Source organism: Pocillopora verrucosa, chromosome 12, assembly GCF_036669915.1.
Source record: "Pocillopora verrucosa isolate sample1 chromosome 12, ASM3666991v2, whole genome shotgun sequence".
NCBI lineage: Eukaryota > Metazoa > Cnidaria > Anthozoa > Scleractinia > Pocilloporidae > Pocillopora > Pocillopora verrucosa.
The window spans coordinates 18,005,940-18,019,316 of NC_089323.1; the positions used below are offsets into that span (position 1 = coordinate 18,005,940).

The 13,377-nt window shown below is 36.9% G+C and overlaps 2 protein-coding genes across 3 annotated transcripts; one reads left to right on the forward strand and one right to left on the reverse strand.

Annotated features, from left to right (window-relative positions):
- The first annotated feature begins 496 nt into the window (after positions 1-496).
- On the forward strand, positions 497-5,765 carry LOC136277219 (uncharacterized). The gene is made up of 9 exons (XM_066158922.1): positions 497-563; positions 904-996; positions 1,188-1,280; positions 1,479-1,571; positions 1,773-1,865; positions 2,063-2,155; positions 2,347-2,439; positions 2,636-2,728; positions 2,928-5,765. The coding sequence occupies exons 1-9, from the start codon at positions 497-499 to the stop codon at positions 3,650-3,652; spliced, it is 1,443 nt and encodes a 480-aa protein (XP_066015019.1). The 3' UTR covers positions 3,653-5,765.
- A 910-nt stretch (positions 5,766-6,675) lies between these two features.
- On the reverse strand, positions 6,676-13,261 carry LOC131796350 (tubulin polyglutamylase TTLL7). 2 transcript variants are annotated; one of them, XM_066159805.1, is made up of 9 exons: positions 12,774-13,261; positions 11,240-11,297; positions 10,562-10,625; positions 10,274-10,341; positions 8,924-9,693; positions 8,196-8,268; positions 7,778-7,825; positions 7,169-7,342; positions 6,676-6,840 (listed from the first exon to the last, which is right to left on the reverse strand). In XM_066159805.1, the coding sequence occupies exons 1-3, from the start codon at positions 13,063-13,065 to the stop codon at positions 10,562-10,564; spliced, it is 414 nt and encodes a 137-aa protein (XP_066015902.1). In that variant the 5' UTR covers positions 13,066-13,261; the 3' UTR covers positions 6,676-6,840; positions 7,169-7,342; positions 7,778-7,825; positions 8,196-8,268; positions 8,924-9,693; positions 10,274-10,341. The 2 variants fall into 2 exon arrangements, with proteins under 2 accessions (XP_066015902.1, XP_066015903.1); XM_066159806.1 differs by lacking the exon at positions 10,562-10,625.
- Positions 13,262-13,377: the final 116 nt, after the last annotated feature.

Below are 13,377 nucleotides of genomic sequence, written 5' to 3' on the forward strand. Positions count from 1 at the left end.
TTGTGAGTTGAGCTTATTTTAAAAAAAATAGCAATAAATTGTGAAATTCTTGGAAACATTTTAGTATATTTTTTGCAAACAGTTGACCAACTGTCAGTGTTGATTAGAGCTATTCTTCCTAATGGGATGTGCTGTGTTTGATGGAGTTTATAGCTTTCTTCCAAATCACTCTATATCAAAGTGGACATTAAACTTCTTCACCTGGCTTTATTATTATTATTATTAAAAGACTATATACATTGGATATGGTATATTCTGTGGAAGATAACAACAAATGTTTTTTTTTTTAACCTGTGAGGAAAGTCCATTCAATGAGAGACTGCTTAATTTCTGCACATGTATAATTTATTCGAGAGAGCTGGTATATGAGTGGAAATAAGTGTGGAAATTCTATAGTGGTATTCCATTCATTTCATAATTCAATAACATATTGTAGGTAATCAGAAAAGTGTTTTTGGAGTGAAATAATTTGTCATTGAGTAACATTTAGAGATAGATGAACCAACCTCCTCAGAAAACAAGTAGAAAACAATGTTACTCAATTGTTAATACTGTTGGTAATGGTAATTAACTATGTTTTTTAACTTTCGAGTTTTAAGTGTGGTTAAACTTTTTTTACCAGATGCCAAAGTAAACAAGTCCAGGTGAGCTTCAAATGAAAAGGTTAAAAGTTCATCCTCTGTTGCCACTCAGTCTGTGAAACGCCCTAAAGGTAAATTTCATCTTAAGTCCTACAACGCCATTGGCTGGAAATCCAGCGCTTTTTCAAAACTTTCCACCCTCTTATTTGCTATTAAAGAACAGCTGCTTGAAGCCTGCATACAACAAGCCCTTTGTTATCTTTGAAAAAGTCATTCGCTGCTCTTTCCATTTTAATCTCAGTGATTTAACTTTTTTTACCAGATGCCGTAGTAAAGAAGTCCAGGCAAGCTTTAAATGAAAAGGTTAAACGACGTTCGTCTTCCGTTGCCACTCAATCTGTGAAGCGCCCTAAAGGTAAATTTCATTTTAAGTCCTACAAAGCCATTGGCTGGAAATCCAGCGCTTTTTCAAAATTTTAACCTTTTTTTTTTGCTTTTAAAGAACAGCTGCTTGAAGCCTGCATATAACAAGCCCTCAGTTATCTTTGAAGGAATCATTCGCTGCTCTTTCCATTTTAATCTCAGTGATTTAACTTTTTTTACCAGATTCCGTAGTAAACAAGTCCAGGCAAGCTTCAAATGAAAAGGTTAAAAAAAGTTCGTCCTCCGCAGCCACTCAATCTGTGAAGCGCCCTAAAGGTAAATTTCATCCTAAGTCCAACAACGCCATTGGTTAGAAATCCAGCCTAAACGCTTTTTCAAAACTTTCCACCCTTTTATTTGCTATTAAAGAACAGCTGCATGAAGCCTGCATATAACAAGTCCTCTGTTATCTTTGAAGGAGTCATTCGCTGCTCTTGCCATTTTAAACTCAGTGATTTAACTTTTTTTTACCAGATTCCGTCGTAAACAAGTCCAGGCAAGCTTCAGATGAAAAGGTTAAACAAAGTTCGTCTTCCGTTGCCACTCAATCTGTGAAGCGCCCTAAAGGTAAATTTCATTTTAAGTCCTACAACGCCATTGGTTAGAAATCCAGCCTAAACGCTTTTTCAAAATTTTCAACTTTTTTTTTTTGCTATTAAAGAACACCTGCATGAAGCCTGCATATAACAAGCCTTCTGATCTCTTTAAAGGAGTCATTCGCTGCTCTTTCCATTTTAATCTCGGTGATTTAACCTTTCTTTTTACCAGATGCCGCAGTAAACAAGTCCAGGCAAGCTTCAAATGAAAAGGTTAAACGACGTTCGTCCTCCGCAGCCACTCAATCTGTGAAGCGCCCTAAAGGTAAATTTCATCCTAAGTCCAACAACGCCATTGGTTAGAAATCCAGCCTAAACGCTTTTTCAAAACTTTCCACCCTTTTATTTGCAATTAAAGAACAGCTGCATGAAGCCTGTATATAACAAGCCCTCTGTTATCTTTGAAGGAGTCATTCGCTGCTCTTGCCATTTTAAACTCAGTGATTTAACTTTTTTTACCAGATACCGTAGTAAACAAGTCCAGGCCAGCTTCAAATGAAAAGATTAAACAAAGTTCGTCTTCCGTTGCCACTCAATCTGTGAAGCGCCCTAAAGGTAAATTTCATCTTAAGTCCTACAACGCCATTGGCTGGAAATCCAGCGCTTTTTCAAAACTTTCCACCCTCTTATTCGCTATTAAAGAACAGCTGCTTGAAGCCTGCATACAACAAGCCCTCTGTTATCTTTGAAAAAGTCATTCGCTGCTCTTTCCATTTTAATCTCAGTGATTTAACTTTTTTTACCAGATGCCGTAGTAAAGAAGTCCAGGCAAGCTTTAAATGAAAAGGTTAAACGACGTTCGTCTTCCGTTGCCACTCAATCTGTGAAGCGCCCTAAAGGTAAATTTCATTTTAAGTCTTACAACGCCATTGGCTGGAAATCCAGCGCTTTTTCAAAATTTTCAACTTTTTTTTTTTGCTATTTAAGAACACCTGCATGAAGCCTGCGTATAACAAGCCTTCTGATCTCTTTAAAGGAGTCATTCGCTGCTCTTTCCATTTTAATCTCGGTGATTTAACCTTTTTTTTTTACCAGATGCCGCAGTAAACAAGTCCAGGCAAGCTTCAAATGAAAAAGTTAAACGACGTTCGTCCTCCGCAGCCACTCAATCTGTGAAGCGCCCTAAAGGTAAATTTCATCCTAAGTCCAACAACGCCATTGGTTAGAAATCCAGCCTAAACGCTTTTTCAAAACTTTCCACCCTTTCTTTTTGCTATTAAAGAACAGCTGCATGAAGCCTGCATATAACAAGCCCTCTGTTATCTTTGAAGGAGTCATTCGCTGCTCTTGCCATTTTAATCTCGGTGGTTTAACTTTTTTTTACCAGATTCCGTGGTAAACAAGTCCAGGCCAGCTTCAAATGAAAAGGTTAAGCGAAGTTCGTCCTCCGCAGCCACTCAATCTGCGAAGCGCCTTAAAGGTATACTTCATTCTGATGGTTTGGCGAAGAGCACATCATTCACTACATTCAGTCTCACTGAGAACAATCACGCTGGATTCTTGGGAGACTGGGCCAGCAGTGTGGGTGACGGTTTGGCGAACAACAAATCATTGACTACATTCAGTCTCACAGTTAACAATCACGGTGCTCTGAGGGAAGACTGGGCCATCCGTATGGGTGATGGTTTGGCGAACAACAGATCATTAACTACATTCAGTCTCACAGTTAACAATCACGCTGTAGACATGGGATACTGGGCCATCAGTGTGGGTGATGGTTTGGCGAAGAGCAGATCATTAACTACTTTCAGTCTCACAGTTAACAATCACGCTGAATTCTTGGGAAACTGGGCCAGCGGTGTGGCTGATGGTTTGGCGAACAGCAGATCATTGACTACATTCAGTCTCACGGTTAACAATCACGCTACTATGAGGGAAGACTGGGCCATAAGTATGGGTGATGTTTTGGCGAAGAGCAGATCATTAACTACATTTAGTCTCACAGTTAACAATCATGCTGAAGACATAGGAATCTGGGCCAGCAGTGTGGGTGATGGTTTAGCCACAGGCAGCCCAAGCTCATGTCTCGAGAAAAAGCCAACGATTAATTAATGAAAGCGTCACGCGTTGTGTGACTCGATGTTAGGTTACGAGAGGAACCGTTGAAAATTTGACACGTTATAAGGAATAGTATGGGGAACGAGACATGGTCGCTTTACAACGATAGATATTTCGAAAGATGAACATTTTACACCTAAAATCAATCAAACTTATTCACATCCTGTGTGTTTGTTGTAGTTTCCGGCGATTTCTGCCGTTTAAGCTTGCTTTACCATCACTGGTATTCATGAATAACAGTTGTAAAGTGACCATATCTCGTTCCCCATACTATTCCTTGTAACGTGTTAAAATTTGCAACGGTTCCTCTTGTAACTTAACACCGAGTCGCACATCGCGTGACGCTTTCATGAATTAATCGTTGGCTTTTTCTCGAGAAGTGAGCTTGGGCCGCCTGTGGTCGTACATTTAACAATCACGCTGACACGATGGGATACTGGACCAGCGGTGTGGGTGATGGCTTGGCGAAAAGCAGATGATTGATCACATCCAGTCTCACCATGAACAATCACGCGGGCGAAGTAGGACAGTGGACGAACGATTTTAAGCAAGGGCTTGGCAGTGAACGATTCTTTAACCTTGTATGATGAGGACAGAATTCGCTAGACGTTTAGCCAGTCTCGATTCCCTCCATTTTTTCTCTTTCTATCGAGTGCGTGAATAGAACGACGTAGAGCTAGAAATTATGATAAGGACACAATAGAAGAAAAACAACCGTGTTAAAATTCCTTTTATTTGTCGGTAGAGACTGTAAGAAGTTTACTAAAAAATTTTTGTTCTGGAGGCAAGAATTCGAACGATTAACATGGTTGTTGTCCCCTTATACTTATCAGTGTTGTTAGTGAAATGTATTTGCTCGTACATGAATGAGGTCAAATTTAGTTGGTGTTGAGACTTGCACTTGCTCATGCTAGTTTTACTCTTTGCACAATCTGTGTCAGGTTGGCAAATTTTTCTTTCGGACCAGCAGTATACATTAATCTATAGCTGACGAAAAAAGACAGAAAAACATCTGTTGGTAAACATGAATTAGAAACACGGCCTTTCGCGCCTTTTAATGGAAGGAGTGTGTATGATGTAGGTGAGAAACGAGCTCATATAACTGAAATACCGGGATGCCTACACAAAGAGAGCAGAGAAATGAAACCGAAGTTTCTGAACATTGTAATTTTATTACGCCACTGATACTGTTTCAGTGATTTTTTTACTGTTGTGAACGTTTTGTAGGATGAGCCTAAGTATAGATGGGCTATGTCAAATTTTTCGTGAACAGCAACAGCACTCGGCGAAAATGAACTGTGATGTTACCTACTTTTCCAGTTGTACCAAAACCCTATAGCTCCCCCCCCCCCCATTGTGCAAATATTCTGGTCTAAGTAAACAAAAAGCGGCTAAAGACGGTTAAGAGTTAAATTTTTCCCGTTTTCGATTTTCCGGTAACGTCGTGATTGGTATATGTAATTGCGTAGGCCCTCTGGCAATTTAGGATTAATTTTACTTGTATTTTCAACGTTTTCCCAAAATTGTGCGGGTCGTGATGCGACGAGGGCAATACTGGGAAAAATTTGAAATGTGAAATTAATCCTGAATTGCCCAAGGGCACTTGCGATTACTTGTTTATCACATAAAGGGCAAACGTTTTAAGGGAATTCCATTCGTGCACGGTTTCCGCGCGGTGAAGCCCTTCAATGCCGCGACAAATGACAAAACAAACGTAACTAACCAATAGATTAAATGAACGCTCTACCAACTAAGTTATCAAGCCAACTGGGAGCTGATCATTATGTTGGTTCTCCAAGTGGTGAATAAATGACTGCAAATATATGAAAATCATACATATATATGTGAACTGTGGTTGAAGAAACGAATATGAAAGCGATCCTCACAGTTATGAATACTACTTAACCAGTAGTGTAAATAAGGCCTGAAAACAATTCAAGCCCGTAAGGGATTTGAACCCATGACCTCTACGACGACACCGGTGCAACGCTCTACCAACTGAGCTTACAAGCCAACTGGGTTGCGGTCCTGCTGTGGTTAGATTGAAGGGCGTTTTTGTTAAGAGCGTAGATTAATCGCGCTTTGGTCTTAAAGTAGTCCGGAAAATCGCATCAAAATAAAGAGCAGAAATCAAGCCCAGCATTGTACTACAGGCTCATTTTTACCCCCGTGTAGTTTGTGACTACCCTGAGTGTAACCAAAAGTGAAAATCCTAGGTCTTCCCACCTAAAGTGGCCCCAAACCTTAAATACTCCATATTCCCAAGACCTAGGAATTGCTTTTATCTGATACCATTCTTTCTTTACTGCTAGTTGCGAGAATTTATGTCAGTTGGACCGTGCGGAGTTCAATTCGGTTTTAAATCAAACGTGTGATTTAAAGTGGGATTTAGATTTGATACTCGCGAGTGTAATTCCCAATAGAATAGGACGATACAACGTGTTGTTGCCAAATAATCAAAACTATGAAGAAATTCGAGAAGCAAAATACTCATCCGTCAAATATTTTCGTAGATGGAAACATAGCAGTTGACTTTTTACCACGAGAAACTGTACCCAGAAGTCTGTGTAACAGTGCGCAGTTAACGCGAATCGTTCAGTGACATGGGCATGACGTTTTAACTGTCCTATCAAACTGTCCAGTCACAAGCATGACGGGTACACTGTCCTATTTGTGCTCCAATTGTATTGCTGATAGCCAATCACGTTCATGAAATTTTTGATAGCTCTGGCGGAAAAGATAAGTCAAGGCAATAGGTTACAACTTTCTTCATTCTCATCAGTGGACTGACTGATTTGTGTGTCAAAAATGTGAGATAAATTACTCCATGATTAATCATGCGAGAAAATGGGGTGGCAGTGCATCAGCACTAAAATGGGCTGGCTGTGCTTCAGTACTAAAATGGGCTGGCTGTGCGTCAGCACTAAAATGGGAACACTGCTGTTCATGTTATCTCAAAAGATACATGTTCGCATTGTGGGATGCTGAATAAGAAGAGAAATAATCACTTCGGGGAAAACGCATTAAATTTATTTGCACAGTGCTGCGCTGATATTATCATTAAAGTACATCGTAAAATTTGTTGTTCTTATAATCGTAGCAGTGGTTTTCAGCTTCACATTGTTTAGCTGACACGCGCAGATACTTTATCTTGGCTCCCCTGTACTGATAACACACCGAATCTAGCAAATAAAAATGACACAATGAGCAAAGCAGTTGCTGCGTGGTCAACCTGACATGCACGCGTTTGTTGTGAGAACTTTTCAAGTTTAGAATATAAACTGCTTTCAGAGCTCTTAAATGAGCTTTCAGTGTTTAAGCAAAGCACAGCGGCATTCGGCTTTCGATGCTAACAGCTCAAAAGGAGCCTCACTAATAATGATGGTTATAACTGCGTGATATTCAACTTATATAGGAGGGTAAATTTTACCAAGTCTTAAAGATGAAGGTTTCAAGCCCATCTAATTTCTCTCCTTCATAGAGATGGCTCTTAGATGATAATTTTCCTACCTTTGCTGTAATAGCATATGGCTGTCATCATATTGTGCCTTCGTGTATCCCACCCATCCGACCAAAAGCATCTATCTGGTTTGTTATCACAGTCCTCCTGACTGGTATGCCATGGTGCGGCCATAACTGACATCTGTAATACATACTCACCAGGAGTCACGCATCCGCTGGGTACTAAAAAGGGTAAAAATCATAATTTATACCAGTAAGATTTTCAAAGTACAGTATCCATTTACCTGGTTTTGTTAAACACCCAATACCAGAGTGCTTTTCGTTTGAGTCAGTGTCACCCCCCACCCGCAAATAAATACAGATACTGTATGTGGGATACTGTATGTGGGATGCTTGTCACAAATTTAGGTGAGGAATGCTCTGGATCAACATCTAGTTCTCTGTAACTCAGTGGTAAAGCATGGGAGCATAAATCTGAAGGTCTGGGTTCCATTCCTATATTGTATTCCATTCCTATATTATAACGATCTGATCTACACCTGTAACTCCCTGCCCCCCACCCTCAAATAAGATAAAATAACATGAACTTCCGTAGAATTTGTGTTTATTTCATATTGGGCCATAGGAAGCAAAAAAAATGTATTTTTTAAGGTTTACCTCAAATGGTGACCTTCTGCAAAATGGTGGCTGTTCGTACATATGCAGCTAAAAAACGGAAATAATCAAAGGTTTATACTTCCCAAAATGTAGATATGGCTATATTATTTGAACTTTTCTCATTCCAAAAATTAATTTTCCTCCAAATATTTACTCAGATGATTTCAGGCGATAACAAATTAAGAAAACAAGAGTTGAGTGAACTTGACTTAAAAATAATTTTAAACGTCATGGAACTTTATCACAGAGCAACCGTTGAATTTTAATCATTAACAAACATTGCGCAATTTTTACAAACCCCTATCAAGGGTACACCCTCTATTAAGCAGACACTTGGGAATATCCTGAGGGTGTCCACTTAATAGAGGTTTCACTGTACTATCATAATAGTAAACGTGATATTTGTGAATGTCCTTACTTTGTCAAGATATTCCTGGACCACAATCTGCTCGTGAGATAGGATTCTATCTCCATTTCACACCAGAGATATCCTAAAATTAGGACAGAACTACATGTATTAGTCATCAGATTCATCATGAAGGTACCAAAAGAAACTAGTTAGTATGCATGCATGTACATAATTATAAGTTGTCAAAAAAAATTCAATTTTCACTTAGATTAAAGCAGAAGGAAGCTTTAAATTCATGTACATGTGATGGAAGGCTTCACCAGTACCCCTGATTCACTGAAATATTTCAGGACAGTACCAACAACTGTGCAATAACAAATTGGATTAAGATTGTATATGTTAATAATATTATAGCACAGGGCTCAGTTGTTTCAAGGCTCATTAAAACTAGCCAGGGTTAAATTTTAATATGGTATTTTTTATTCCTTCATTCAATTATATTAAAATATCCCATATTTATTTCAGGGCATTCAATCATCAAATTTCAGGCAAAGAGAATTATTATAATACTGAATTTTCTTTTAAAGCTTTCAGATCTCAAATCAGATTTCACACTAACCCTGGGTGATATCTTAACTAGCTTTAAACAACCTAGCTCTGTACTTTTCAGATATTTTACAAGCACAGCGTGTTGGAAATTTAAGAAAAAAACAAAAAAAATTAATTTTAATTAATAATGAATATATTGAAAATGATCGATGGTGAAATTCAAGATTTTAAATTTTTGTCAAACTTACCCATTTCCCATAGCTCCATTTGCTGGTTTAACAATGAAGGTTTTGGGTTTGTTTCTTTTTTTTCAGTTCTCTACAATATAGCCTTGAAATGCAGCATTACTGATACAGTGAGAATGGGCAGTAAGCTAAGGAAAGTAATTCACTTTAATGTAATTACACTGATGTGGTCATATGACGAAAAAAAAAATCATGGTGCTTTTCTTTTGATCCCTCTTACCAATTGTTGTTATTATTATTATTATTATTATTATCATTATTATTATCTTTTTAATTATACCATCTTGTAATCAACCTACATACAAGTACACATACTGTAGCAGTTGTGATCTGTAAAGAATGTATATTTGGATCAAACTATGCAATTATTACCACTAACTATTACAGTTACATCATATGAAACCAATGTAATTCCTATCATTCGAGGTTGAGCATTGCATTATTATAATTTTCAATATTTATTTAACATACCACAGTACTAAATCAAATGCAGTCCCTGGCTACAGTTCCTGGAGATACAGTTTACTGTTAGCTGATGAACCATGAGCATTGATTCCAAAGTTTCTATCAATGCTTGCTTCTAAACTCAAGGTGAAGTACAGTATAATGCTGATTGTGCAGTCATCACAGCTACATGTATTAAATTATACAAAACATCAAACTGCATAAATCTCACTGACCATAGATATTAGTTGATAAAGGATATTTGGCAGGGAGAACCCAAGTTTGTAGAACAAAACTGTATTCCTCTGCATGAGCTCTTAATTTGCATTCTGAAATTTCAAGATAAGATGTTAAAATACAATAATTATTGCATTACTACAAGCAATTATTTAATATGATACTTGTAAACTTAAAAATGTGAATACCATTGCTCAGAATTGTTTAAGAGGGGTTTAATCAATGTTTGAAAATAAAAATTAATTTTTCCTGTCTGCTATTTAACAAAGCATTTGACATTCCCTACGTTATCCTAAGGTCAGAGAATTATCTGCAAACTATGCAGAATTCCCCCACCATATGTTGATAGCCTAAGCTATTTATTTTATTATTAAAAAGTGAATAATGTGCTGTAATTTCCAGTAACTTCTCCTACAAATAATACCACACCACTAACCAACTATCTATACTTGCTCTCAATGGAAGAGAGATAAAATACATGTATAAATATTGAGATCTCATGGGATACAGAAAATACATTTAAAACATTGCAAATCATAATTACAGCATGTGTATTCACCAGTAATTAACTTCCATTTCAATCTACAAGTTTTAAATGTATTTAATATTGTTATACATTATGTAAGTATTACATGAAAATTTGACACCAAAACAAACTGATTAAACACTCACTTTGCCATATTCCAAGCTAGGTTATCCTTCCCACAAATCTCACCCATACTTGGAAAATGGTTGATTTTCTTTAGAGTGGAGACAAAACAGTAAGAATTAAATCCTTCATTATTATAAAAGAAGTATTGAATAAAGTTGTGAACATGTATATGTATAAGATACAGGCTATGTGAGTGTTTATTTCTTTGCATGAAGGTATCCTGTACACTGATTTGTCTAGATTCCCACAATATCACATCTTATATGGTCTACTCAGACAAATTAATTAGTAACAAAAATTTATCATACCTAAAAAGATTTTAGTTCTATAATTTTTTCAACTGGCACTGATGAATCACTCCAAATGAGGAAACTGCATGTAGAGAAAGTCATTGTTGAAGAGAGAAAAATCATATTTATCAAATTGATTGAAAACTATGGCTTTTAAGATAGATGTGTAGTTATTTATTCATAAACCTTCAAGTCTCTGATAAAGAGGCAAATAAAATTAGGAAGTGTTTGTCTTTAAAATGTATATGGCAAAATAGTGTAAGAATTGGAAACCTTAATGAACAGGAACAGGATGTAGTCAGGATCTAGCTAGGAGGTTAATTTAAGAGCTACAGGGTTGAAAAGAAATGAACATGTACAAACATGGCATTGTGTTATTTAGCTACCAGGTGGCAGCATCTATTCCTTGTGTAGCTAGGGGATATGGTACGACAAAACCAACTGAATTTTCCCATAAAGTTTACATAAATAGGCAGTTTGCAGTCAAGATGCCCTACCCTTGTGGAAAATGACAACAAAAGGTGAAATACCACAACTCCACATAATTGCAGGTAAAATATTTAGCATGCTGGGTGTAAAAAAAATAATCAGTGACTGAAATTTTATTTGTACTTGTAACATTATGTCCTCCATCAAGTTACTTTGTCAGCAAAATTATTTACATGTATAAAGTTTTTTCTATCACTGCTAACTCACCTGTTTGAGTCATCATCCCTTGCAATATACATTCCACACTGAAGACAAACTTTTCTAACTGCAAGGGAGAATTTTTGTAATGAAAAAACATTGTTATGAGATAATTCCAAATTTCAGATATACAGTAATTCCTGGAAAAGTATCAGAAGCTGAATCCATACTCATATGAGTTATGATCTCACTTTGCTTTTACTTCACTCAACTACCTTTTCGGCACATCAGCATCATCCTCTCCCCCAATCAGAAGAAAAACTAATTCAGTCCCAACTAATATCCCATTAAATGTCATTCCAATAATGCTTAAATACAGGGTATATAAATAACAGAGTTTAAATTCTTTTCTTTATAGAAGCTGCTTAAACAGATGTTAGTTACACTTAAAATTTAGAGTATTGAAATTAAAAGTTGTTGATTAGATGGATCCCATAGAAAATTAAGTTTTTCAGTTCTCTGTATCTGGTTTTTATTCAATTATAAACCTCTTGTTTAACTTAACATATTTTGCTGGTGTGAATAGGATATAAATCAACTGCATGTTGTTGGGCTTTAGTCACCATCTTCTTGTTGTGTTGTCAGTTCTTGGTGGTCCTATGTGATATGTTTTTTTGTTATAAGTGGCTATTGTGATTACTTTGGTTGGGATTACACTGATCAGAAAAGTGCTCTTTAGGTGATTTTGCTGATGTAATATTGTCCCTCTCCAGAGGGAACTTTACCGAGAAGGGCTTTCAAGACCTGGGGTTGGAGGGAAGCTCAATTAAGAGAGACTACATTAACACATACATGTACATGTGCACAAACATGTGAAGAAAATAATACATTTATTTTAACAAATAAAAAATGAATTTTTCTAAATGCACGTGCATACAGATCTAAATCAAATGAAGCCGATAAGTTTGTGATCCTTCAATGTAGTTTGTGTCTGCAAGCTTGTTTTTATTGCCTTAGTAATAAATAAGTCGACTCTTCAACGGTCCATTGTGGATGGTAACAGCATACACCAAAAGTGTTAATTATCAACATTAAGTCTGTGGACGCGTGACTACAATGTAAACATGCATAATTGGCAACATAACGCTTAATATTTTTAAGTGTTAAAAATTTTGTACTGGTCTTGGTTGAAGAAATGTGCGTCTGATAAATTTAAGCGATGAAAGTACTTCTTGAGCACGCATCACAGTCTAGGGACAAAGAAGTAATTAAGTTCTTTTGAAACCATGTCGATAATTTTAAACCACAGATTCAAAGAAACAATGATGACCATTATTTTGCATCGAAAGATCAACGTTACCTTTGTTAGTTCCAACAATTAACGAGAGCGAAACGAAGCACGAAAATTAAGTTATTTACTTGTCGTACTTTAAACCTCAAAATATATGTGTAACGATACGATAAAACTGCACAAACATATCTTACACTTGTAACTTTGATAATCTTCCACGTACAAGAAGAACAAATGTAACCAATCTTCCTCATGGAAGTATGGCCATGTACAAGTACCTCAAGCCCAAAATAAGTTGTAATTTTGACTTACCAACATCGTACTTAGTTGCAGCTAAATTGGCCGTTACACGGCGTTTCTTTTGAGGTTTCTTCTTGATAGAATTGTTTACTGTTTGCTTGCAAACATGGTTTGTGCGAGCCCGTACCATACTTCTTGTCTGTTCCAAGTTTTCTTCACATTCGTCGGCCAAAGATGCCGCATACTCACTTTCCCTTCCTTGATTTTCACAAAAGTTGTCAGCAGTACTTAAATCAAGTAATTTAAGGTTGTCTTTGGTCATGACAGACCTACTTTCATTGAAACCATGGCTGCTGTCTTCCATGGTTATAGAACCCAAAGGCGTTCGAGACGACAATGGAATCTCCGTGGTCAAATTGTCTGTGCTCGTGATTATGCCGAAAATCGTCCATTACTTTCATTATGAACACATTTTGAGGCTGAAATAATAAAATCTGATATCTCCTGGAAAGTGATTTGGTCGCAGACGAGGATTTGTGCGCCTGTATGCAGAACTTAAGTGTCAGTGAATTTCTATCACAGGTGTAGCGTGACAGAATTACCATAGCTACCGTAGCCTACTTTCGAAACTGCATTGAATTGAACTTTACAACTTCCATATTTGGAAATAGGGGAA

What these genes read in the sequence shown, in the direction of transcription:
- LOC136277219 (XM_066158922.1), top strand. Translation starts at nt 497, where the DNA reads ATGAACCAACCTCCTCAGAAAACAAGTAGAAAACAATGTTACTCAATT. An exon ending in TGTTAATACTGTTGGTAATG is followed by an intron (nt 564 to 903) that starts GTAATTAACTAT and finishes TTTTTTTACCAG; the next exon opens with ATGCCGTAGTAAAGAAGTCC. An exon ending in ATCTGTGAAGCGCCCTAAAG is followed by an intron (nt 1,281 to 1,478) that starts GTAAATTTCATC and finishes TTTTTTTACCAG; the next exon opens with ATTCCGTCGTAAACAAGTCC.
- LOC131796350 (XM_066159805.1), bottom strand. Translation starts at nt 13,065, where the DNA reads ATGGAAGACAGCAGCCATGGTTTCAATGAAAGTAGGTCTGTCATGACC. An exon ending in TGCAACTAAGTACGATGTTG is followed by an intron (nt 11,298 to 12,773) that starts GTAAGTCAAAAT and finishes TCTCCCTTGCAG; the next exon opens with TTAGAAAAGTTTGTCTTCAG. An exon ending in AGGGATGATGACTCAAACAG is followed by an intron (nt 10,626 to 11,239) that starts GTGAGTTAGCAG and finishes CTCTACATGCAG; the next exon opens with TTTCCTCATTTGGAGTGATT.